The 26,819-nt window shown below is 42.4% G+C and overlaps 1 protein-coding gene across 5 annotated transcripts in view; it reads left to right on the forward strand.

The window, feature by feature from the left end:
* Positions 1 to 26,819, forward strand: part of TBC1D30 (TBC1 domain family member 30) — an 89,884-nt gene that overhangs the window by 43,284 nt on the left and 19,781 nt on the right. For 3 of the 5 annotated variants that reach the window (XM_026648780.2, XM_026648782.2, XM_026648781.2), the window contains exons 3-8: positions 9,662 to 9,723; positions 10,167 to 10,232; positions 13,742 to 13,867; positions 16,481 to 16,666; positions 19,617 to 19,785; positions 22,791 to 22,959. In XM_026648780.2, the coding sequence (XP_026504565.1) occupies positions 9,662 to 9,723; positions 10,167 to 10,232; positions 13,742 to 13,867; positions 16,481 to 16,666; positions 19,617 to 19,785; positions 22,791 to 22,959 (778 nt within the window). Of the gene's footprint in view, positions 1 to 3,525; positions 3,687 to 9,661; positions 9,724 to 10,166; positions 10,233 to 13,741; positions 13,868 to 16,480; positions 16,667 to 19,616; positions 19,786 to 22,790; positions 22,960 to 26,819 lie in introns of those variants that run through there. The other 2 variants (XM_026648783.2, XM_026648784.2) reach the window with 1 other exon arrangement.

Raw genomic sequence — 26,819 nt, forward strand, 5'->3', positions numbered from 1 at the left:
AAGCAACTCTGAGTCATCCATTATATCGGTAGGCAAGGGTCACCTTTTAAAAAGAACTGCCAATGTATAGATTTAATTACCTGCTTAATGTATAAGCTTGTAGCACAGATGTAGCATTCTTTTAAATACAAAACCAAACAATCTAAAGGAACATGATGAAAAATCACTTCTCTGAAATTTTAATAGTAACACCTAGAATGACTAGACTGAAAATTTAGAAAAATATCCGTTTTTATTTTTTTTGCTTTGACAGCATTTTATGTATAATTGGCTTCACTTTGTAACTACATTGTGGTATGCAGTGGTGTTGTAGCTGTGTTGGTCCTGGGATATTTACACCTGAGGGAATTCTGCGTCACTGCGCATGCGCAGAATTCATGTCCCCCTCAGATTTCTTTGCTTCCCTGCAGAAAAATGACTTCTGATGGGGAATTAAAGGGAAGCTGCAAGAGCGGTCATGCGCCTCTCCCTGGCAGCATAGGCAGGTTGGTTCGGGCACCCAGAGCAGTCAGTAGAGACGTAAATCATCGCCCAAGGTGGGGGGAATGTGTAGTCTTGGGTGTGGGTGAGAGAGAGAAACTCTGTCCCTCTCATTCGCTGTTGCAGCATGCTTGGCATGGAGGAGCAGGGCTTCAGGGTGTTTGAGGAGGTAGGTGTGGGACAGGCACTGTCCCCTCAGGAAGAGCAGAATGTAGCAGCCTGCCTGCTTAGTGAATTGTTCCCATTTTTTGTGTGAATTCCCTCAGGAGTATAAAACAGGTGTAAAAGTTTTAAGGCTCCTTTACATTGCCAGAGTGGTGTAAAGGACAGTATGGCCTTATAAATTCTTATGGTGCTTTAGTGATTAGAACTGCTCTAAATTTTTGGACTGAAATAATTTCCTATCAGAATGTGCTCCATGAACTGTTTGCTACTGACTTTTCTGGAGATGGTCAGTAGCCAATATAAATTGTGAGTTTGATTCTCCAGCCCCCACTTGCTCTTCAGTTGTCTATAATTAAGGCTGTTTTAGTCATGGGTATTTTTAGTAAAAGTAACGGACAGGTCCCGGGCAGTAAACAAAAATTCACAGCCTGTGACCTGTCTATGACTTTTACTAAAAATACCCGTGATTAAAACGTGGAGGGGGGCTACCTGGGGGCGAGCGGGTGCTGACGGGGAGTGATCTGGATGCTGCGGGGGGGGGGCATCGTCGTGCGGCCCGGGACCCCCGCTGGTGCTGCGGGCAGGCTGGGGGGGGGGGGGGGGGGGGGGGGGGGGGGGCCCCCCCCCCCCCCGCCCCCCTCCCCCCCCCCCCCCGCAGCAGCAGCAGCAGCAGCAGAGTTTGGTTGTGGGAAGGGGCAAGGGCTTGGGGCACGGGACAGGGGGAGGCGGCTCTAGGTGGCGCTTACTGGGGGACTCCCCAGAAGCCGCGACATCCCCCTCACTCAGCTGCTAGGCAGAGGCGTGGCCAGGCAGCTCTGTGCGCTGGCTTCGCAGCTCCCATTGGCAAACTCGCAGCCTTCCCTATAATGTAACACAGAGCATATGGCTGCATATATTTGTTGACTAATAACTAGAAATAGATGTCAAACCTAGTTATATTACTGTTAGGCAAGGGGGGTTGGGAATTTCCTCCAATGCTCCCCACTCCCATTCTCCATCCATTGTATTGCAATTTAACTAAATTACCGAAATAATTGAAACCAGAGGGATTTTGTGTTATTTTGACAAATAAAATATGCAGAATTTTATAATAATGTAGAATATCTGCAGAATTTTTATGTTTTGGGCACAGAATTCGCCCAGGAGTAGATATTAGAGAAACAAAGTGGGTGAGGTAATATCTTTTATTGGATTAACTTCTGTTGGTGAGGGAGACTAGATTTTGAGCTTACACAGAGCTCTTCTTCAGGTCTGGGAAGAACTGAAGAAGACCTCTATGTATGCTCAAAAGCTTATCCTCTCTCACCAACAGAAGTTGGTCCACTACAAGATATTACCTCACCCACCTTGTGTGTTTAACTGTCGTCAGTTTGCCTGTTGTTTGTATGTCTTTCACAAAGAAACAAGGGAGATAAAAATGTATTTTTAAAAAATAGCAAACTTAAGTTTTTCAACAACAAAAATTGGCAGGTGCAATCAGAAGCAGGTGTTAGTATCTGGAACGACTTGTAACTCAATTTTTGAGATTGACTCAATTAAACTGACATAAATCCGTTAACCTTTCACTGAATAATAGAACAGCAAGAATTGTAAAAACTACCCTTGTTTGAAGTGCTTTTTCCCTATACATTATATCAAAATCTGGTTTGAAGTGAAATTCTGTAGTTACTCCTTATGTGTGTAACAAGCCCTCTTAAAATGTTGTTGGAAATAGCTAAATTTTCAAATTTAAATTTTAACAACTCTTACAGGGTGGAGTACAGTTTTTGAATTTAGCATATGATGTATCACTGTAGTAGTAAACTTTGTTCCAATTCAGATACATGGAGGTTGCTATTATAAAAATGATCTTTTCCCTGAAACAAAATATCTGTGTTAAACATAGAAAGCCAAAGAAATGGAGCTGAACCTTTTCAAGCTGACTTTCTGGGCACGTTCCCTACCTCCAGGGTTGGACTGCAGTACTGAAAGGAGTAAGCTGTAGCATCCTTCTTCCTCTCATTGCTTCAGGGTATTGCAGCACATATGGGCCTCTTTCTCAGGAGGGCTGTCATCAGTGGGTGATGATACAGTACATACCATATGTGTTTCTATGCATTTAGGTTGGAATTTAATGCTGAGAGTGATTTTAAAACACATTCTAATCTAGGCTTGTAAGGGTGTAACTGCTATTAATCCTTTGCAGAAATATCAGTCGTGACCATTGTTGAAAAATAATAGGCATATAGGTTCTTAGACATGTCATTATGGCTTGTGCTGGCTTATCTGTTTACAAAGCAGAGACAGTAGCAGCTGCTTTCCTGCACTATTAAAGTGCTGCATGCATAGCACACAGAATGTACCCAAGTGGTTAGTGGTGCTGCTCTTCCCAACCCTTCCTGTGTTGCGGTGACAAGCTCTTTGATAGATGCTGCAATCCAGTTACTCTTGAGATTCATTTTATTTTTAAACCAAGCTCCTGCTTCCTTTAGATTGCTGTCTGCTTGCTCCCAGGTGGTGCTGGAGGAGGCGGAGGGAACTCGGCTGGGTTTTCAGTCAGTGATGCTGGGAGGGGTTGGGGGCGGGCTCCGCTTCCCCCCTTCTCTTCGGCACCTCGACTTTGCTGTCTCTGCACTGCAGATGTCCTCCAGCAATGAGAGCTTCTGCAACATACTCCAACGCCTTGCACCCTGTCTCGGTGTAGTGCCTCGCAGACCCGCCCGCCTGCTGCCCTAAGGCCTTGTGTGGGAGAGATTTCGGCCTCCGAGGAAAGCCTTGCAAAGCTGTAAATAAAGCAGAACTCCAGCTGAATTTGCGTCACGGGGGGAGCTGGGCTGCACCTGCCGGGGAGAGGCCGCTGCTGGCACAGCGTGGATGGTTTGTCTCAGCCCCGTGGGCACCCATGAGACAGGACAAGCTGACGGGCTCCCTGAGACGTGGGGGAAGATGTTTAAAGAGGCAAAACACAGGTGGCGGCGTGGGCACCATCCTGAGCAATGTGTTAAAGAAGAGGAGCTGTATTTCCAGGACGGCTCCTCGCCTGCTCTGCACCTTGGAGCCAGGTAGCGTGGGCGTGGGCCAGGGGCGGGCGAAGGACCCCGGCGGGCTTTGCTCCCCGGGCCCCTCTGCTGGCCTGGGCTTGGGTTTAAAAGTGGCGTTTCTGTGCCGCGGCTGCTTCCCTAATGCTCTTAGCCAGGCTTACCCGGCCGGGGAGCGGTGTGGGGCGGCGAGAGGAGCGCGGGCGGCCGCTGCCCGTCACGGACACGCGCTTCTCCCGGGCGGGGAGCAGGACGGAGATGAAATCCCTGGGTAGGCGCCGCTCGCGGGGCTGGGGGGGATGTGGGACCGGAGGTCCCTCGGGCGTGTCTGCCAAGGACGTGCCCAAGGCAAATGGCCGCTCCCTGTCAGCCGCAGCCTCTCCAGCGCCGAGCTGCAGGGCTGTGCCGGGAGAGGCGGCGGCCCCTTGCCGTGATGCAGCGATTGCGCTCGGCATCTGCATTAAAACCCTGCTCGTGCCGCTTGCGTCGGGCTGCCGAGAGGGGACTGTCCCTTCCCCGCCCTCAGTGTAAAGCCCCCAGGCGCGGGCTCTCTCTGGGCAGCGGACACGCAGCTCCTGCCCTGCTGCGGGCTCGGTGCGGGCGGCCTGTTACACGCCAGCGAATCGCCGTGTCCTGCCGAGGCTGCTGGGCGAGGCGGGCGTGAGGCCAGGCCGGGTCCTGCCCGCACTGCCAGCGCTTTGCCGCTGAATGAGAGTCCTCCTCTCTGTGAGGAATGGCTGAGGGCACTTTGCCATCCCTGCGTGACAGGCCCTGTCGGGCAACCCAGTAGGACAGGGAGAAACACTACGTCTGAACGTGGCTCTGGGAGGTGCCTTTGGAGGCGCGGGGCCATGGCAGCTCCGGTGGTACCTGAGGACTGGCCTCACCGCCTGGGAGCAATGGCAGGACCCACTGGCCAATGAGCCCTCCCAGAAGGGAAGATTGCCACTCCTCTCTTGGGAGTGGATGGGTGGAAGCAGCCCCACCAGCAATGATGTGCAGTCTATCGGGAGGCCTGTCCCACCCGCAGTTCTGCTTGCTCATTTCCCGACCTTCTCTGGGAATGGTTCTTGGCCCAGCTGGCCTGCCCTTGCTCTTCTCCCATCTGGCTTGTGCCTGCTCTCCCTCCCCCTAGCCTTTTCTTTCTTCTTTGCGTTGCACTGCTTTGCTACCCCCTATCCCTCGTTGTGAAAGCAGTTCAGCCACACTGTAGCTGGGTGGGTCTTTTTGCATCACTCATCCTCATCTGTATGGCAGAGCTCCCTGCAGTTGAGCAATCTCTTCTCCCTCCCTTCCACTTTCTGTACCACTCAGCCATGCTCTCAGAGCCCTACTCTCCACATTTCCCCACCATTACTGGGAGCACTTGACCTGGGGAAATTCCCTTGGCCTATCCGCTCTTTTGAAGAAGTATATTGTCTAAATACACAAAGAAGACTGTTTTCTTAAAGGGTCAGTCATCAATTTTGCATCTATTTTTTTTCTTAGAAACTACTTCAGTTTCAAATGGAGTGAAACCTTTATTAAGTGGCTGCTCAGGGGACCAGCAAAATGAGGTCTCTTAAGAAGGTGGCCTTTAACAAAGGTGGATCTGCAGCTTACTAGAAAGCCAAGTGGACTGTTATTTGATTCCAAAATTTATAAAACACTAAAAATATAAATATTTAAATCATTTTATTTTTATAAAATACTAGAAATACATATACTTAATAATAGATGTTTAATGTATAAACAACCATTTGTAGCTGAGACATTAATTTGTCTGTGGGTTATCATGAACATAAAGGAAGTAAAACTGTTACATAATTATTTTTAATGTCTCATGAATGAGTATTAAAATTTAAAGCAATACACAGCACTATGCAAAGTGCAGTTTCCCATTGTGTGTATACAATGTGCCTTATGAGCACTCAAGTGCAAAGTGAGTAAGCTGATAACTTAAGCAAGATTTCTTTTGTATTTGAGAGCAATTCTGGGTGGTCTCTGGTTATGTTGGAGAAGTGGTTGCTTAATATATTTACATTATAAAGTTCTTGTGGATAACCTGTTTCTTAGGGCTGCTGGTTACCAAAAATAGGGTTCTTTAACACAGACTTCATTGCATTTTTTTTTTAATATGCCCCAGGGTCCCAACTGCTCTGTGGGTCCTTCCCCCAGCTGACACCAGCTCATGCAGTAGCCTCCTAATATTGGAGAGACTGCCATTATTCTGTCAAGCTTTATAGATAAATTGCACAGAGATTCCTGCCTGCAGCTGTGACACCCATCCTTCATCCCCAGGAAAAGGGTAGAGGAGCTGATACCAGAAGCACATCACCGCCTCACATCCAGCAGTGGATTAAGTGGTGGTGTGGGGTTTCTGTAGTCCCAAAGTGAGCTGCTAGCAGGAACCACAGTGATGCCATAGCTGTGGTTACCTGCTACCACATCATCATCCTGGAGATCAGGGAGGATTTGAACATTTTGTGCCTCCATTGTTGAATAAACTTAAGGGGTCTCATTCTGGCTTTGTATGTATCTGCTGATATCCATATGTGTTGGGAAGCCTCTGGGGGCCAGTTTCATTGCATACTTCATTATGTCCTGGTGTGCCCGGTGGTTGCTAGGGTAGTGGATTGCACGGAGGATTGCTCTAGACACTGCTTTCGCTATCCCTTACATGGGTGAATATAAGTTATAAAACAGTTGTGGGACAAAACTGCATGGCTTTTTTTGTTTTTGAACCAACAATTAGACTGAAGTTTGCATCACTAAATTTTGAGAGCCCAGCTGCTGTAGGGCTTTTCCTCCTTTGTTTAGGACACCACATCAGTTTCTGGTTAGGTACAGCCTAGGCGTTGATAGTAGCATTGCTCGCTTTCAGTCACTGTCAATAGAAGAGGTTTCAGCAGCTGCTCTGAAGGTACAGTCAGAGCCTGTGGTGATTGGATTGGAAATGTTTGGGTGGGTTAGGGCTAGTTGACTAATCCATGCCACCAAGAACATGGGGGTCATAACATACAACCTTCCTGTGCATCCTTCCTTTGGAGCTACTGAAGAGTTCCCAAACTTTTGGTGCAATATGCCTGTCCCCGTGAAGTAGTTCATTGCTGAAATTGAGGAATGGGGTTTTGATTATTCCACCAAGACTTCTTACTTGGCTACCATATCTTTCTGTGCTCAAGTAGCTAATGACCCTGATGTGTGTCAGATGCTCATGAGACAGAAAATGGAGGGCTGTACTAGGTTTTGGGACTCCTGAAAGGATGGATATCGTTCCAGTAATATTCCACTGTTAGGACATGTGGCGGCAGCTTTCCTCTGGTTGACTAACTTGGGCCGGGGGGGAAGGGGAGAAGAGGAGATTCTCCTATGTCAAATGGCTTCTCTACAGCAATTTTTGGTGTGCTGTGGATTAGTGAGCGGATTGCTAGGGTTCCTGGTAGGCCTCATTCTGGCACTCACCTTGGAGATGACGCCTCCTCTATGCCTTCACATTTTGATTGGTAGCTCTTTTATATAAGGCAAAACAATATGGTAAGGAGTTATTAATTAATCTTAGAGAGATGCCCCGTCAATTGGTCTAACTCAGGGTGGCCATGTCAGCGTATCTCCCTGGGCAATCTGCAGACAGCTCTCTCTCTTTTCTGCCTAGTGATATCACACCTTTATTAATTCAATGCCATCATCTGGAAGACATTTGTGAGTTGAGATCTGGGAGTCCTTAGATCTCATTTATTCGGAACAAGTCTCCACTGTATCTGCTGCCATGTCTGGGGTCTTTGATCTTGAGGTTCAGACACCAGGTGGATAACATTCTGCCTGTTTTCAAGATTATATTTGTCCAGACACAGCCGTCACTACTCCCGGCTGGCTTTGCTAGTGGTGTTTTCCTTGTGTAAATTGCAGGAATACAGAGGCCTTGGTATTAGGTGGGTCTTTAAGCTCTGGAAAGCTGGAATGCTCTCTGTATTTGAGTACTAAGTTGAGGGGAAGTGCATGACTATTCTGGAGGGCTATTGCTTCCATCTACCTTTTGCTGATACCAGAACATGTTACCTTAAGGTGTCATCTGGAGTTACACTTCAACAAAAGTGCAGCTAGCTATTCGCCTGAATTTACATAAATTGCTGAATTGTTTCCTTATTGTTTCCTGTACTCAGTAATAGACAGTTTAGGGATGAGACATGGTTTTGTTGTACTGACACATGTTTGCAGCAAATGTGATCTGGCTCCTTTTGCGTGCCGGGGGGTGGGAGGTGAATCCTAATAAGTAATTATTGCCAAGTATAAGCGCCAAAATGTTCAAAAAACATCTCCTTTTTTTTTAAGGTATCGAAAATATTAATATAGACAAATGCTTTAATATCCCCAACCCAGTAAGGCTGTTGTTAGCTGAACAGTGCAGATAAAAGCATCCAAATGGTAAATTCCCTGATACAATTTTAAAATGGCCAAATCTAGGGTAGAGATTTGTTTGCTATTTTTTTTTTAAACTTTGCTTTCAGTCTAAACCTTTGTATACCACCTTCTCCCCCCAAGTCATGTTCTAAACACCTCATAATCAGTTTCATATGGAAATACTGTCAAAGCTTAACTACCAAGCATTAGCAAATGGCACTACATTTTTTTCCAAACACACAAGGCCTAATCCAGTAAAATGTGGCGTGTTTCTGATGAATTACCTTACATTTAAGGCATTTGGCAGCTTGCAGCACTGAGCTCTTTACGTTGATATAAAAAATTATATACAAAGTGTTGATCCATGAATCTGTATCTTAGGAAAGACCACCTTCATATGGAAACATTTTAAATACAAAGCACACATGGTGCCATTAATCAAATGTTACTGGAAAAATGTCTTTAAGAAGGGCTTTATTCTTTTGTATGCATTCCTCTGATAACAGTTAGTGCAAGAGAATGTGAAGAATGAAATATTGGACTGTTCAGCACCTTGGTTTTGGACAGCGACATTCTGAATGATTGAGGACTAATTTAATCTAACATGCATGAAATAAATCAGATTATATGTATTTTTATATATATTATGGTGTGTCCAGATGCCATAATCAGAATCTATTACAGGCCAAGCCTGAGATCCTAGTTTCACACCTGAGTTTGCATTTGAAAAATGTGTTATCTATATTAAAAAGATTAATTAACATTAATAGCCAGAAGAAACTCTTAAGTTTAAATGGGAGTACTAGCCAAAGTTAAACAGAATATGGATAAATGATACGATATTAAATATTACATACTGAGCAATATACTGATTTTATTAATGTAACAAAATAAAAATGAGCATCCAGTGTTTTAATATCCATAAATTGAAGCACATGGAAAGAAAGGGTATTTTATATTTTTATAAATAGATTTCATGCTTTAAAAATGGAATGATCCCCTGTTCAGTATATTACTGTGGTTTAGCATAAGATACTTTAAGGGTCATGCAGCTCACTGCATACCGAGGAATCCTTACATGGACATTGTACACTGTGCACACATTATGAAAAAGTCAGAGCTCTTTACCTTCCCTGTCTTCTCTGGTGGACTTTTCCATTGCAACAAGTTTTTATTTTACTTATATAACATTCCATTACAACAGGTTATTTATTATAAAACCTATGGTAATGGAAAAGTCCACTGGAGAAGAGAGGGAAGGTAAAGAGCTCTAACTTTCTCATAATATGCACACAGTGTACAATGGCCATGTAGGGGATCCCTCAGTATGCAGTGATTTTAGCAAAATATGTTATGCTGAACCACAGTAATATACTGAACAGGGGATTATTCCATTTTAAAATGTTATATGTATACTTTTTAACGTATACCTTCAGTTTACTTTGAAAACAGGAATTGATGGAAAAAAGGAATAGAATGCAGTCATTCAGAATTACATACAGTAGTTCAATTTAGAGTTCTGTATTTTCTTTTGACTTAATTTAATTTTTTTCCTTTTCTAAATAGTGATCATGATTGTGGTTTGTCTTTTTTCCCTTTTGTTTTACTATTGTCTCTAGGGGTTGATACAAAGTTGAAGTTTACTCTCGAACCATCTTTAGGTCAAAATGGTTTTCAGCAGGTAACTTCATTTATTTTCACTTGTTTTTAAAAGACTGAAATTTCCTTTTCACTGTACTTGTGTTACTTACATAACAAAGCAATGCACATTTCATCTTAATGTGGGTATATTAGTTGCCACTACATAAAGATTTGTTCCAACTAACATTTTGGAAATTGTAATGCAATTTCTTTGTTTCCCCTGACATCTCAGAATTCTCATAATGTCACAGTCTTATATTTTTTGTTATATACATAAATTATTAGTCTTATAAGATATATTTTGCTTTTAATTAGGGTTTATTTATTAACTCTAGGCACTGGTCCATTTTATAGCTAAGCATGTAATTTCTTAAACATGGGAAATAAAATGAATGTTTCTTACCTGCAGTATTGCACATATTCACATATTTCTGAATTAAACTAATTCCATATGTTTTCTGTGCTGGATGTTTTTGCTTTTAGTGGTATGATGCTCTCAAAGCAGTGGCCAGACTGCCAACAGGAATACCAAAGGAGTGGAGGAGGAAGGTAGGTAGATCTGTACACTTCACAAGATAATTGCAGTCACATGTGGTTTAGAGATGGTATGAATTTGAGAGTCTTAAGCTTTGTATGCACTGGGGATTTTTGCTGGTTCAAAAATATCAAGGACCAGCCGCTTGTGGAGCTGCACTGTTGCACAGACAGGCAAAGCTGCTGTTTACACTAGTGGTGTTGCTCATTCTTGAAATTCAGGTAAGCTGTACTAGCGCAGATTTTGGCTTTTACCACTTTACTCCGTCTACACCAAGAGTTTGCGCTGATGAATCTTTCCCAATAGCTGAACATTAATGCCCGAAATCAGGGCAAACCTCCAGGGAAGACAAGCCTTTACATTTATGAAGTTGAAGTTGATAACTGCTGTCACCAAGGCATAGTGCTGACAAGAATTCCCACATAAACATTTGGTCAGGGAAAGGCAGAGTGCTGGAATAATAGGGGAGCTGAGGGTAAGGAATGATGTGCATTAGAGACTGCTATTAATGTGAAACAGCACTGGGTTAGTGCTGTAGAAATGTACTCACTGGGAGTTACATTGAGATCACTAAATCCACCTTAATGCTTCCTTAAATAAGATTTGAAGCCATATCCCCAACATTTAAAACCTTGTGCAACAGACTTTTGTACGGACTAAATGTGGGACATATTCTGGCCTCAGTTTCATCCAAGCAACCCTACAGAAGGATTAAGATATACGTAATATATATACATGGTTTAATATAACGTTGTGTGTTGGGATCTTTCTCCTTTTCCTTTCTTACTCCCTGTTGGAATTATTATTATTTATGCAGGGTATTACCATGACACTAATTTAACCATAAATTCCTTTATTAAATCCAAAGGGCAAACAATTACTCTAAACATGCCTACAAAGCCTAAATAATAGCAATTTACTCCAGCCAAACAGTAACAAAATATTTATAGGCATATGATCAAGATTCCTTACAAATGGGCTAAGGATGCTTAGACCCATATTGGTCGACTCCCAACATGGTCAGGCAGGTGTTAGCAATGAACCCTTAAGAGTTTACTTTTTTATACCCTTTAACAAACAAGTGATGTCACTGCAAATTATCGCACCTTAGCTAAGGCCGTATGAAGTAGTTTCTCATACAGCCAATTATTTACTGCACATGTTATTTACTGTTGTTTACAGTTATTTACTGCACATGCCCAGTTAACTGTGTTTTATTTCTATTATTTCAACCCAAACCTTAAGTAAGATAAGACGGGTATTTCACAGGGTCACTACAGGTTTAACACAACAACTCTTCTTTCTCATGATCTCATTCTTTTTGGTCACAGGCTTTGGGCCTATTGCTCCTGCTAATATCCTAACTCGGTTTAAAACCATAGTTCACCTAGGTCTCACTTGAGCCTATAGTCCCGCACTCCCTGTCCCTCCAACCCAAACCATTTCCTCTTTCAGATTAAGAGAGAATAAAATAAACAATCATAGGGGTATCATTCCCCCCTAATTCATTTAATAAGTAATCCATTTGCATCACATTGGAGTCTTTCAGCTGCCATTTTCTTCCCTATTATGAAGTCTTTCTCCCTGCTCCCCTCTAATAACCTGTCTGTTGTTGCTCCGTCACTTGTTCTGTGAAGCTTTGCAAAGAGTGACGCAATGTACAGACTCTTTTTCCTCCCCCTCATCAAGACCATATCTGTGCTGTTGCTCATGCACTCATTGTTTAGCTAGCCAGAGGAGCAAGTGGAATGAAACTGGCATTGCCTCCCCCACACCCTTTCACATTTCTGCTGAACTAGGAAGAAGCATTCTATATGGCTGCAGCCCAGTGAGAGATCCTCCTCAGCTGGTAGGGGTGGGTAGGGGCAGGGCAAAGGTTAAACTTCCTCCAGCACAGGTGGAGGACAGTATCCATGCTGCTCCTTTTGTACAGGACACTTTTCCTCTTGACCCAGCAGAAATGGAGTATGAAACCAGCAAGCATTACTGGAGTTTCATTTTACTGCTCTCCCTACCAGCAAATGCTGTGTGGCGGTGCAGCAGCAGCACAAGTCGTTCCTCTGCACAAGAGACCTGTACTGTGTGGGAAAGGGGAAATGTAGGAAATCTATGATTCTGCAAGCTGTAGGTGACTATTTAACTGTTTATTACTGTGGGAAGTGTGGGAAGGGCTTTTCTCATTTAGAATATGTAGATCAACTCCCCTTCCCTTTCACCATTTCTTCCACCCTCCTGCAAAGCAATCCTTTGTCATTATTAACCATTGTTATGTTGTGGCCTACCACCCTGCCTTGAATTAGGTAAAATTATATACCAATGCTCTTTACTAAATTGTTATCTGTTAGACTTTTTGTCGATTATTAATAGGCTATTTGGAGTGGGAGTTCAAAACTTACTTAGCAAATAGGTTCTGAATCTGCATTGTACCTGTGTGCTCTTCTGATATGTGCCACCATTTTAAGCACTGATTTTATTTTCCTAGTGTGGATGTAGAAATCTCCCATTAAAGATGGGCTCATCCAGTTATCATTTAGAGATAATGACATTTGCCATGATATCCCTATCTCTAAGGTTTCTTGTATCTTTGTTTAAAGTCCAGCATTTCTTTACAGAATCCAATATTTTCTGCCTAGCTTCATAGGCTGTATACTAGCCTAGAGTCACAGATGCGCCTCAGAGCATGCTATGTATGTAGTCCCTGTGCTTGAAACCAGGCTAATGTTTCAAAAATACATCTGAATGCCAGCAGTTCATGAAGCCACAGTCACAGTAGCTTAGTATAAACCAAATAATTCTTTGGATCCAACCCTGAAGTCCCTACTCCGGGCCAAATCACCTGCTCCTTTGTATTGAAAAACAAACAAAACAAAAACAGAACCCTCCCTCCTCCGAAGAGAGCTAGCAGAGAGAGAACTTGTACAAGGTTTCTCTTGCAGGTTTTCCAGCAGATCATTCCATCACAAAGTTTGTGGAATGTGCAGCTTGGGGCTGTGTTATCTTTTCAACAGATTCCCTGTTGATTACCATGTGGTGGAAGGGATGATGTGAGCAGTACATCTGACCCTACCTTTACCAGTCTTGCAGATCAGACTCTCCCTTACATTTGGATTCCTGACCCCTATGTCTGTGGGGGATAGTGCTGTGAAGATAGCTAGCACCCCCAGTTCTTCTCATGCACAGAAGACAGTCACATGGAGGATCTGCAGGAAATGAGTGGGGCCTTGGTTTTTATTGACACAAAGTTTCCCTGGAAGTCGGTAGGAGTTCTACCTGAGTAACACCTTTAAGACTGGGCCCTCTATTTGCATTTTAGAAAGCAGGGATATTGCTTTTATTATATAGAAATTGTTTAGACACAGAAAAGATTTACATCCTTCTTTTCCTCCTTCTGCATTTGTTGTATCTAAAGGAAAATCAGAACTGGTGAGATTCATAGAATTACATACCAGTATGTATGAACTGCTCTTATTTTAAAGTAGGAATGGAATAATGCATCTTATTGTCATGTTGTATGTATCTTTAGGTTTGGCTGACCCTAGCAGATCACTATCTTCATAGTATAGCAATTGACTGGGATAAAACTATGCGCTTCACTTTCAATGACAGAAGTAATCCTGATGATGACTCCATGGGCATTCAGATTGTAAAGGTAATTGGCATTTCAGCTGATATGTTTGTGTGCATAAAATATAATTTTTTAAAGATTTCTCCATGGAAAATTAAATAAATGTTTTTTGGGAGGTGTTGAATTTGTTTAATTTTCTGCTACTGCATTCCTAAAATGTACTTCTCCTTGTTACTGTTCCTCTGGGCATTCTTGCCTATTCTTGCATATTAATTGTTGAAATTCAAGAAAATAATTCGTTTCAGTGCTGTTGCTGTTGGTAGAAAATTCTTTTTGCCTGATTTCCACCTCCAGCGTTCTTGTTATTCAGAGAGAAGTAATGGAGAGAGAGGTTAATGAAAGGCACATTTTACTCTTGCTTTGCCAGTGATGCCATCTGCTCAGTTTGTCCCCTCCCAACACTCAGAGTTGGGCCGGGGGAGGAAATCTCCGTGGGGATCTCTTTGTGGAGGTCCTCAGACATAGTCCTATTTGGAGAGGCTCATTTGCTTCTTTCGACATCTTGTAGAAATGGTCACATCACCTGCCCCTAAACCTTGCAGATCTCTAGTCACGTCCATGCAGAAATCCTGGACCTCTACAACTCAGTCCCTTAAAGGTCTCCTGCCTCTGGTCCTGTGCTACCCTGGCAGCAGTTGGGAGGGCTACATGGAAAAGACAATATATCCTGGGGCTGGATAATATTTTTACCGAAAGTCTGTGGAGCTGGTTGGGAGACAGCCCCTCTGGCCCACCCAGTCTCCAGTCCTTCCCCAGTTCATATCTCTGGCTCTGTGAAGAAGCCTGAGGGGAGTGGTGCCAGGGAGGAAGTTGAGTCCTCTCTTCCACTTGGGAGTGTGGGGAGATCTGCGTATGGAGGGGACCCTCTATGCACAGATGTAGAGGGCACAATATGAGCCTGTATTGGAGAGAGATTTTTTGCAAAATACTTGTTTGTTAGCATCTACTAGCAGAGAGACAACCAGCTGTTATAGGGTAATTCATCTTTTCCTTCAGTATATTGTATTTGTCTACATTCTCTCAATTGTCCACTGTACTGTCGGTCATGTAAAGTTTGTAGCCCAGAGTTGTTTTAGTTGTGTTTCTAAAGAAACTTTCTAGACCTCCTAGAGATGATGTAATGTTCTGATATGTAAAATGATGTTTGTTTGCTCGCTTGTGGATCATACTTGCTGAATTAATAATGGTCTAGCAAATTTCTAATTAAGGTTTTGGTGGACCTTGTATAACATAAAGAAATTATTTGCTGGTATCCACCCGTGCTGTGATGTAATAAGTAGACCGTGTTGTCACGTAGACTACAGTAGTGAAATATCCTTCACTCTGTATGTGTTTCAGTTGTTGTGTCATTTCTTTTTAAAATAAGAGCCAGTTTTGGGAAGAGAACATCATAGTTCAAATTATGGTTTACATAGCTCTAGTGTCTTGCAGCTTAGTCTGTTTTACATGAAAATAATATCTTCTAAATTCCATCTTTGCTTTAGCACCAGTATACCTAAGTGATGATGCTTACATTTCTGAATATTTGTTTGAAAAACACTACCCAGACTTGGTAACTCTAAATTATAGATATTGCCTGTACAGTGCCTTATTAAAAATTAAAAGTGCTGTACATGTTTGTGCCTTTCACTCACAAATGAGTTACAACCTCCAGAACAATGTATTTTTTGCTGGCATAAAAAATAAGGAGTCTGGCAATATTTTTGCAATTTGATGTAAATGATTCCTATTTTCTCTTTGCATGTCAAAAAGGATGTTGGCTTTATTCATTTGCTAACACAAAGTGCAATTACAAAGAATGCACTGTTAACGTCTAAAGGACTAATGGTTTGCTCAAGCACAGTGTTAAAAAGAGTCTTTAGAAAATAGTATGTATAACAGCATAAAATTTATATTCAGCTCTAGAACTGAATTTGAAATTGCAGCTGCTAATTTTAATGTTAGTCGCCTACAACCACCCACTCTAGTACCTTGTTCCATACTTTATAGTGGCAACAAATCACGATATTCCATTCACTAAGATTCACATTGTAATTCTTTCTCTATGCAGAGAAGTGTTTGAAAAAAGGAGATATGTAATATTTCCTCTTTTAGGCTTCTGGTTAAGATATGGGTACAACTTTCTTTTAACACTTTTTTCTGGATTTGATAATTTTTCAGAAGTAAACAGCACTTTACAAATGAGAATGTTTTAAAAATAATTTTGCAGCTATTTATGTTTTATCTCTTTAAAGATAGCTTGTAACCTTATTGATATTTCAGGGACAGTCAGATACCGGCATACTTTTGATAATTTATTTATCTAGGACAGTTTCAGATGCACCATCTGGTTTACAGAGTGGTCTTCTTTACACCCAATTTTCCTGCTCTGTTGTTCGGGAACAAGGAGGTCAAGTGAGCTGGTGGCTCAGTTCCTGCTAGAACTCAGGGCTTTCCGGGATTCCAGCCCTTTGCTCAAACTACGTCATTCCTTCAATAAGCTAAACATTTTAAAATAAAAATTAATCTCTTCAAACAGTGGGAACATAAATGTGTACGTGTGTGTGTGTGTGTGTGTGTGTGTGTGTGGCAGGATGGGGGAGACAAGAAGTAAGGGAATGGAATAGAAGAACATCTCAAATATCTTTTCTATTTTAGGATCTTCACCGAACTGGTTGCAGTTCTTACTGTGGCCAGGAGGCAGAGCAGGACCGAGTCGTGTTGAAACGAGTTCTGCTGGCTTATGCTAGATGGAACAAATCAGTTGGATATTGCCAAGGCTTTAATATACTAGCTGCACTCATCTTAGAAGTAATGGAAGGCAATGAAGGGGATGCCCTGAAAGTGAGTAAAACCACATGCTGTGTTTCTAACTCTTGTGATAGTGAGGATTACCTTTAAAAGGTGAACTTAGTGTAACAATGCATAAGTTTGCAGACAGCCTAAATCAGCAGCTCACAGAAAACTGATCCATCTCAATGGGTCATTTTAAATGTCACCCCTGTTAACATCCACTGATGACCATTTTTGCAAAAATACCCAGATAATGGGTAAAATCCTGGCCCCAGTGAAGTCAATGGCAAAATTTCCATTGGCTTCAATGGAGCTAGAATTTCAGCCAATCCGAAACTGCCCCCAAAGCACCAACTGGCCCTTTTCCTAGCAACCCAAGCTTCCGACTTTCCTTGACAACTACCGTGACGAATTTGTGTGTTGTCAGTCCAAAAATCTGCAGCACTTTGAAACCAAGTGTGAGATCATCATGAAGTAAGTAGAATTGAATATCAAAATAATTATCCTGGGTGCTGTTGTACTGAGTGTATTACTCATTTTCATGTTTAATTGTTTAGAACCCTCCCATTTAAATGTAAAGCTGCTGCTGCTATAGTTCCAGAGTGCCACAGTATCCAGAGTCCAAGCCACAGAACTCAGGCCTGCCTTGCTACAGGGTACCAGGACCAAGATTTGCCAGTGTTATGCATGATCTTCCTAAAGTACAGTTTGTCATGTAAATGAGGAGTTTACCATGGGGGTTGAATTGTTAAAGATCATGACTCTGTCAGATACTGAGAGATATTTACCTTGCTCTAGATATTATTATATATATATTTAAGTCTTAGAAACTATGGGCAAAATAACAGCTCTCAGAGTCAAAGTCCAGCACATATAAATTTCTAGATAGATATCTGATATGTTGCTTTTATTATAGAGAGAGAGTTGTAACATTAGGAAAATATAATAGTTCTACTATATATCGTGGAGTAAAATTTGCCTTGTATAATTTTCTCCCCACATAATTGCCTTGTGTGATTGCCTAAATAATTTACAATTATAATCTCTTTTATTTTATGACAACCACATGTTCTCCAGTTTATTAAAGGAGCAGTTCCTAAGACACTTCACTAGTTAAAGTAAGCACATTAATGTTAAATCTCCAGTTCAATACAGATAGAAACTTCTTATAGAATCAGTAAATGAAATTAACCTAACTGAAGTAGAAGTGGATATGGTAGATAAGAGTGCCATAGTTTGTGTGGAAAAAAAACCAGTCACACATGTGATTCATCTAGTTTAAAAAAATACTAAAGAGATTTTATAAAAACAGATTAAACAACAGATTGGCATGGGGAAGAAATTACAGAATTGAACACCAGTGAGAAATATCCCAATTGCTGGAAAATGTACCACAGGATGCTAATAAAGTACATCACTATTTTAAAAAAATCCCACCCCTAGACACTTTTGATGGCAATGAAGTAGGCAGAAGTGAATATTTAAGTCTTATAAAAAGCTTTGTTTTCTTTCTAGCTCTCTATTTCATGTCTGGAGTATTTAAAGCAAAATCCATTATGGAAATAGAACCCATTGCGCATGTGGCTTTGTTAAATATAGTGCTTTACAACTGAAGTAATAAGAAATTAGCAGAACTGCAAGGATATATATTACAGTTCTAATTAAGATTAGATTACTTGTTCCAAAGGCTTGGGAACAGGATAAAGAAATAACGCACAATTTTTTTTCACAAGGGAGAAAAAAATCATAATGCAAACAGAAGAATGATAAATGTACTTTGAGAAATAAGGGACTCTTAATTATATTGCAAAGAAAGAGTAGAGGTTGTTCTGAGAATCATGCAGACAAAAATAATGCATTGCTGCAAAATAAATGTCATGCTTATTTGCATATAACACTTTTTTCTGCTAATTCTATGAAATCCGTAGAAGTGTAAAAATTTCTAATAAATGCTTAAAAAGTCACAGGCAGGGAAGACACAGTCATTCAGTGCAAAAACGTCTTGTATGTAAATTGCAGGGGCAGGTGGTATATCAGTGCTCTAAATACTTGCATATAACAATTTTCATCGAGATGGTAGCAATCATATTTGTCTCATTTTATGATCCTTAAATATTTCACCATAATCAGTTGGTGAATTATTGTCAATATAGTTGCCTTCTTTGTATAATTAAACATATTTGTTGAGCTGTGCATTGTTATATTGCTCAGTTTATTACCTTGTATAAGGACAAGATGAAGTGCAATGTACAATAACACATCACACCAGCTAAAATGCAGGAAGAGCATTCTAAAGAGCAGCATCACATACATTGCCAGTAATTTAGATGCTGACTTGGATAGCAAGTCTTCCATTTGTGACATTTAAACAGCACAGACTTAATGGATTTAAGAATTTCCTAAATAATTCAGAGCATCTCACTAGCACATACAACAACAGAAGTATCAAAAATTGGCTTTGATTAACAGAATATTTCTTTAATTATTGTGTGGTGTGGCTTCTATTAGTCTTTTACATCCTGTTATTTTTTTGAAGTTATCCAGACTCCTCAATTAACAGTGCAAGCTGCTGTTGAAGAGTTGACACTTAGGACCCAATCCTACAGGTGCTCTGCACCTGGAATGTCTACAGATGCTTAAAGCAGGGCCGGCTCTAGGCACCAGCGTTCCAAGCATGTGCTTGGGATGGCACTTCTAAAGGGGCGGCATTCCGGCTCTTTGGGGCGGCACTCCGCCCTTTTTTTTTTTTTTTTTTTTTTTTGCTTGGGGTGGCAAAAAACCTGGAGCCAGCCCTGGCTTAAAATAATGTTGCCTTCTTGAATTAAACATCAGACACCTAAGGCACATTTTGCCAGGGTGTCTAAGCTATAGCTCAGTGGAATAGAACATTTTAGTGCATTTTATATTTTCTAATTGGAGTTTTTGCTATTCTTGGAAGATCATTTGTTCTCTCCTTATCAATCCTAAACGATTGACTGATCTTTTTCTCATTTTCTTACAGATCATGATTTACCTAATCGACAAAGTACTGCCTGATAGCTATTTTGTCAATAACCTTCGTGCATTGTCTGTGGATATGGCTGTTTTCCGAGATCTTTTAAGAATGAAACTTCCTGAACTGTCCCAGTACTTGGATACGCTTCAGAGAGCTGCAAACAGGGAAAGTAGAGGTGGGTTCAACAAAAATGGTGTTGAATTATTTTCACATTTGCCTCATTGAGCATCATTTTTAAAAACACAGTGGTTTAAAGATGTATATACACCTCTACCTCGATATAACGCTGTCCCCGGGAGCCAAAAAATCTTTCCGCATTATAGGTGAAACCGCGTTATATCGAACTTGCTTTGATCCACCGGAGTGCGCAGCCCCGCCCGCCCGGAGCACTGTTTTACCACGTTATATCCGAATTCGTGTTATATCAGGTCGCGTTATATTGGGGTAGAGGTGTATTAAAACTTTGAGAGCAACTACATTTTTTTAAAATTGTGTAAGGATACAGTTGACCTTTTACTAATTGACTAACATAGTTAACATGACAGGAGATTGTTCTTATACTGGTAACCGTATCTTGAACCAACAGCTCTTTCAGGTGAAGCAAATGAGGAGATACTTTAGCCCCATAAGTAGCTGTGGACAGAATTGGGTTGACAGTGCCATAAATTATGTATCTGACAATACTACATCACATAGCATAGTATAGTGGATGTCCTGGAAAGTTCTCTGCCTAATTGCATGGCCTTTGATGTCCTCTTCAGTTTCTTGGTGGAATCTGTATTTGAATTATGTTATTCTTGTGGGAAGACTGATTCATGGCAGTAGATCATGTCTGGTTGCATAGGCGTGCGCACGGGGTGTGCCGGGTGTGCCCAGGCACACCCTAATGCAGGGGTGGGCAAATAGCCACCCTCTCCCGGCGCAGCAAGCTGCGGGGTCTGCGCTTCCGGGCCGGAGCACCCGCCCAAGCTCAGCAAGCCGCTGGCCCCTCCCCTGGAGCCATGCTGCTGTGCGCGCAGCGCTCCGGGGGCCGGGGCTGCGCGCTCCTGCGGGGCAGCGTTTGGCTCCGCGGGGAGGCAGACACGCTCCCCCCTCCCCTGGAGCCATGCCGCCGCGCGCGCAGTGCTCTGGGGGCCGGGGCTCCGCGGGGAGGCAGACACGCTCCCCTCTCCCCTGGAGCCATGCCGCCATGCGCGCAGCGGTCTGGGGGCCGGGGCTGTGCGCTCCCACGGGGCAGTGTTTGGCTCCACAGGGAGGCTAGGAACCTCATCTCATCATGGTAAGGGGTCTGGGGCCAGGGGGGTTGGATAAGGGGTGGGGGCAGTCAGGGGACAGGGAGCAGGGTGGGTTGGATAGGGGGTGGGATCCCGGGTGGGTGGTTGGGGTGGGGGGGGTCTCTGGAGGGGGCAGTCAGGGAGCAGGGGGGGTTGGATGGAGCATGGGAGTCCCGGGTTCTGTCAGGGGGCGGGGGGTGGATAGGGGTCAGGGCAGTCAGGGGACAGGGAGCAAGGAGGGTCCTGGGGGGGCAGTTAGGGTGGGGGGGTCTCTGGAGGGCTGGTCAGGGGACAAGGAGCTGGGGGGGTTGGATGAGTCGGGAGTTCTGGGGGGGCCTGTCAGGAGGCAGGGGTGGGGAGAGGGGTTGGGGCAGGCAGGGAGCGGGGGGGTTGTATGGGTTGGGAGTTCTGGGGATCCTGTCAGGGGGTGGGGAGCGGTTGGATAGGCGTGGGAGTCCTGGGGGTCTGTCTGGGGGCGGGGGTGTGGATAAGGGTCGGGGCAGTCAGGGAACAGGTAGGGGGTAGGGTCCTAGGGGGGCAGTCAGGGGGCAAGGAGCAGAGGGGGTTGGGGGTTCTGAGGGGGGAAGTCAGGGGGCGGGAAGTAGGAGGGAGTGGATGGGGGCAGAGTGGGGGTGGGGCTAGGGCAGGGGCGCGGCTAGGGCGGGGCTCCCTGGGTGCACACCCTAATGAAATGGGCTGCGCACGCCTATGTCTGGTTGTTATTTTTCTGGTTAGATGCCTAGTGACGCAGGGTGTAAAATGTCCTTGAATCTGAGAGCTGATCTTTGTTGTCTGAAAATGGCTCTGCACCCTGAGCTCTGAGACATAACACTCCTCAGAACGTTCTTTCCTTAACAAGATATAGTTTTTTGTTATTCTACAATTGAATGCCCCTTGAGTTCCAAACCTGAACATTACGAAGACCCCTGTCTTCTAGGAGATAGTCTTGTGAATGCCTGCCTGAATAGTATAAAAACAGATAAACAAAAAGCCTTTAATTCATGTTTGCTGGCTTGGTGATCAAGTAATTTTGGAGGGTGATGGGGAGCATTGCTGACCTTCTATGAATCAATCCACACTACCAAAATTCATGAAACATGCTCCAAGCACCAGAAAGTGAAACTTCAGAATTCTAAACTGAAGGATTAAATCTTTTATGAAAGTGCTAACAAACCAAAAGGAAAACCAAATACATTACAGCTGTGTCTGCTGAGTCAGGACACTAGGATTTTAATACAATAGACAGGACTTAAAAGAATGATTCCCCATCGGGCAAGTAGGAGAATTTTTTTTGGACAATTGTCATCAACTTCTGCAGAATTTGAGTTTTATTTTTAAAAAAATTTAGCTGTTGTGATTGTAGGGTACAATAAAAACCCTCCTTCCAAATATGAAATGGGTATTAACTAAGTGGTGCTACCTTCTGGGATCTACAGACATCACCAGCACCTCTGCTGCTGCTCAGGCCATGTCTACACTACCACTTACGTCAGCAAAACGTATGTTGCTCAGGGGTGTGGAAAAACATAGCTACCACTGCTCGTTGGAGGTGGTTTAATTATGTCAACGGGAGAACTCTCTCCTGTCAGCATAGAGTGGCCACATGGGAGATCTTACAGCGACACAACTGCATCGGTACAGCTGTGCCACTGTAAGGACTCTAGTGTAGGCATAGTCTCAGTTTTCCTACACTGCAGCAGAGTGATTCGACATGTTACTTTTCACTGCTGTTATTCAGAACCCTGTAGACAGCTGCAGACTGGGAAAGCTTTGAGCAGCAGCAGAGGCCCTGGAACTATTGGCAGCCTTCAGAATGCAGCACTGCACCAGTTCGCACAACATTATAAAGTAACTTCGGGGAATAATGAATTGTGAATGACTTACTATCTTAATTTTTCCATTTTAGGAGGCTATGAACCCCCACTTACCAATGTCTTCACAATGCAGTGGTTCCTGACCCTCTTTGCTACATGCCTTCCTAATCATACAGTTTTAAAGATCTGGGATTCAGTATTCTTTGAAGGTTCTGAAGTTATACTGAGAGTAGCACTGGCTATCTGGGCAAAGTTAGGCGAGTAAGTGACTTTTTTTTCTTTTTGTGCAATGCATGCAACATATATGGTTTTAATACGTGTTATTTTTCTGAAGTGAAAATTCCAGATAAAACAAGACATGGCCTTGCAGGAAACTATTACTTTTAAAATAGATGTACAAGGTTGCAATATAGCATTCTATAAAATGTACTCTAGGGAACCGTCTGGCAATGGCAGAAAGAAGGGTGGGATGACTTATTGGTCTTCACCCTATCAAATTTCTATATTTAATTACATAGCATATATAATATATGTTTAAATGTTGGGTCTGATTCTGTAAGCCCACTGCACACACAATTCTAGGTGAAATCAATGGGAGTTCTGTGCATAGAGGCTCCTTGTCTGTACTAGATGAAAGGCACATTAGATTCACAGGCCGTAGGACTTCTCTGAATTAATTCTTGTTTATTTAGAGCATATCTTTTAGAAAAAAACATTCAATCTTGATTTTAAAGTTGCCAGTGATGGAGAATCCACCACAATTCTTGGTAAATTGTTCCAGTGGTTAATTACCCTCACTGTTAAAATTTGTGCTTCTTTTCAGGAAGAAACATATGTTGCTAAAGTGTAGTTACAGTAGTGCTCAGCTCATTACAAGCCTCAATCTGTTCCTCTATACAGTGCATTGCCTGGTGAATGGGTGTTAACCAACAAGTTTTCTAGAAACTATTTGTGGAAGCAATTGCTTTAAAGAACATTTTTAACCAAGATTTTATTAGGGGTAATGTATAGGTGCTAAGAAATCTGCAACATGCAAGCTGTCTCATTTTGTAAGGGAACAATAATGAATATAAATCTAGGTGTTTTTTTTAAAAAAGGATACTTGGAATGGAATGATTTTTCTGAACTACTACTTTCGTCACTGCAAATATTTACATTCCAAACAGAGGGCCAAATCCCTTTGGCGTTAATAAGAGTTTTGTCACTGACTTCATTGGGAAATGTGAGCAGGAGCAGGCCGAGTATCTACTAGTGTCAGCTGGAAAAGTCTGTTGGATTCAGCAGCTGCATCCAATCTTTTTCTCTCATACCCAGCAACGCCTACTTTCCTGGCAACAAACCTTTTCCTTTAATTTAAAATTAAAATATTAAAGATATGCAGCAGTATCCCAAGAGGTCTTCTAAATTTGCAAAATAAATTACCACTTAAAACTTCAGCACCACAGGCAAGTGCTTTTACATTATATTTGGTTTTGTATCTTGCATGTTTAATCTGAAAAATAATTACTTTTTTTTTTTTGTAACTGGCAAATGGTGAATAATTAGCTAAGAACTGTTCTTACTCAGGCTTTATTCATGAATTGAGCTGTTTACATGCAGAATAAACTAGACATAGCATTATTATTATTTTGTATTATGTTATCTACAGACAATGGGCCCAGTCCCACAGGACCTCTGTGCACAGACTTCCCACTTCACCTGGAATTCTAGAGGCCTCAGTCAGGATCAGAGCCCAATCTTGCTAGGTATTATACAAACATAGAATAAATTAAGTTCTCTGATGTGAAGAGTTTACCATACAATCTAAATAAGACAAGACTTACAAAGTGGAAATAACAAACAATTGGAAGGAATGGCAGCAGGCGGTTGAGGGAAACATTAATAAGAACATGTTTTACAAAGGCCAAATAAATAAGATAAACACCAGAAATCATACAGGGCATCTTTATAGCCATTGTTAGCTGGCATCCTGGTGGAAGTAGGTTGTGATGAGGGACTTTGAGAAGAGGGTAGGACTTATGGGCTAGTTTGGGCAGGGTGTTCCAAACGTAAGGGGCAGCATGGAACAAAGCTCAACAGTACTTGCGGGAGAAACAGTCAAATAGGCAAGAGATGCTGGCTAAATAGGAGTAGAAAGGATTGGAAGGATAAGATACTAATACGCAAGGAGGAGCTATATTGTGAAAGGCCTTAAAGGTAAGGACCAGAAGCTCGTATTTGATGTACTGGAGGAGGAGCCAATGAAAGACTCAAAGACAGAAGTGACATAGTCAGAATGATGGACAAAGAAAATGATATTAACAGCAACATTTTGAATGGACATAAGGAAAATGAAGTGGGTGTCATGAAGGCCCAAAGAGGGGAGTATGCAGTAGTTGAGACAGGAGATGAGGAGGACTTGGATGAGTTCTCTTTGGGTAGACAAAGAGATGGAGGAACAAACAGTAAGATTTTGGCCTGGCCTGGACATTAAGTTACAGTTGCCAGCCAGGACGAGATGTCAGAGTGGTAGGCTGCAATGCAGGACTGAAAGGCAGATTTGAGAGTCATCAGCACAGATGTGGTAGTTGAAGCTGTTTGAGAAAATGAAGTCACCCAGAGAAGAGGCATGAGGGAGAAGAGGAGTGGGCTAAGGACGGAATTCTGTGGGACTTCCACAGAAATAGATACCGAAGTGACCAGAGATGTAAAAGGAGAAGCAGGAAAGGACAGAGTCACAGAAGCCAAATGACCAGATTTCAAGAAGGGGATTCTGACCATCCATGTCAAAGGCAGCCAAGAGGTGAAAGAGGGTGAGGTTCTGAGATTTGGCTGAGGAGAGATTGTTAGTGATTTTTATTTCAGTAGCATGTAGAGAGAGAGGAAATTAGATTGTAATAGATCAGGGTTGGAGCTGGTGGAAGAGGAACTTGAGGCAACGATTGTAGATGTGTCACATTCAGTGAATCTAGAGGTGAAGGGGAGAAAAGAGATGGGGTGTTAGTTGGAGAAGGAGGTGCTTTTACTTAGGATGGGGGAGACCATAACACATTTGTGTTCAGAGGGAAAGGAACCTAATGAGAGTGAGAGGTTAAGGAGAAAGGGGTGGTATGGAGAGTGGGCAAAAGGAATATCATGAGGCAGGAGGAGATGGGTTGACTGGAGCAGGTGAAGGGTTAGAGGAGGAAGGGAGGCAAGAAACTTCAGTGTCACTGATAAGGGAGGAGGATAAAACACATGCAGTTTTCCTTGGAAGAAGAGAACATATTTTTTCCCCTTCACATGAGGTAGGTGTTATCTGGAAGGCAATTTTTAATAGATTACCACTCTCAGTAACGGTATACTATCGTCACAATTCTATTTATGGTCTTATCTTTGACAGTTTTAGCCCACCTCTGCAATCTAGTTTCAAATGATCTTTCACAAATGAATTTCTTTTGAAATAATGCAGAGACTCATGATGTTCTGCTTTTGTCTAAAATGAATTCATTTGTAAATGCGTAGGACTGCTGCCCTAAGCTCTGTCATGGATTGCAGACATTGGTGCTTCTCATGAGAAGTATAATTATATATTTAACTCATAGTTGTAGTTATTATAGTAAGAATTGGTCAGTTCTCACAACAACCCTGTAAGGTAGGCAGGGGATGTCTTATCCCCACTTTATAGATTGAGAAACTGAAATAAGTGAAATGACTTTTTCCCAAGAGCACAGGCAGGTTTCCAATCTTGTATTTAATTCCTTAGACTATAACTGTCTCTCTCCTTTCTCTTTGAGAATTTTTCAATCTCTAGTAGTAGTAGTAACAACAAAAGAAATGTCTGGAAATAAAAGTGGAGTAATGTCAGCCTTTTGCATTCAAGTCTTCAGTAGCTCATGGAGGTGCTGTTTTGGAGGAAATAGAGCACTGCTTTTCTGGCCTCTGATCTTGTACATACATAGACTGACGTCAGATATAAACTGTCAGAATCAAGTATCTGGAAACCGAAGTAGCTGTTAAGCCTTGCTGTAATATCACATGCATGTAATGAACGTGTACTTATGAACACTGTATGAAACACTTACTGTCTTTATTGTTTTGCACTGATCGGCCTTCATTTCAGCTAACATGTCCTGACATTTCAGTTAGAAGTAGCAGCTCCA

Source organism: Terrapene carolina, unplaced genomic scaffold, assembly GCF_002925995.2.
Source record: "Terrapene carolina triunguis isolate 2854851 unplaced genomic scaffold, T_m_triunguis-2.0 Scaffold68, whole genome shotgun sequence".
Classification (NCBI taxonomy): Eukaryota; Metazoa; Chordata; order Testudines; family Emydidae; genus Terrapene; species Terrapene triunguis.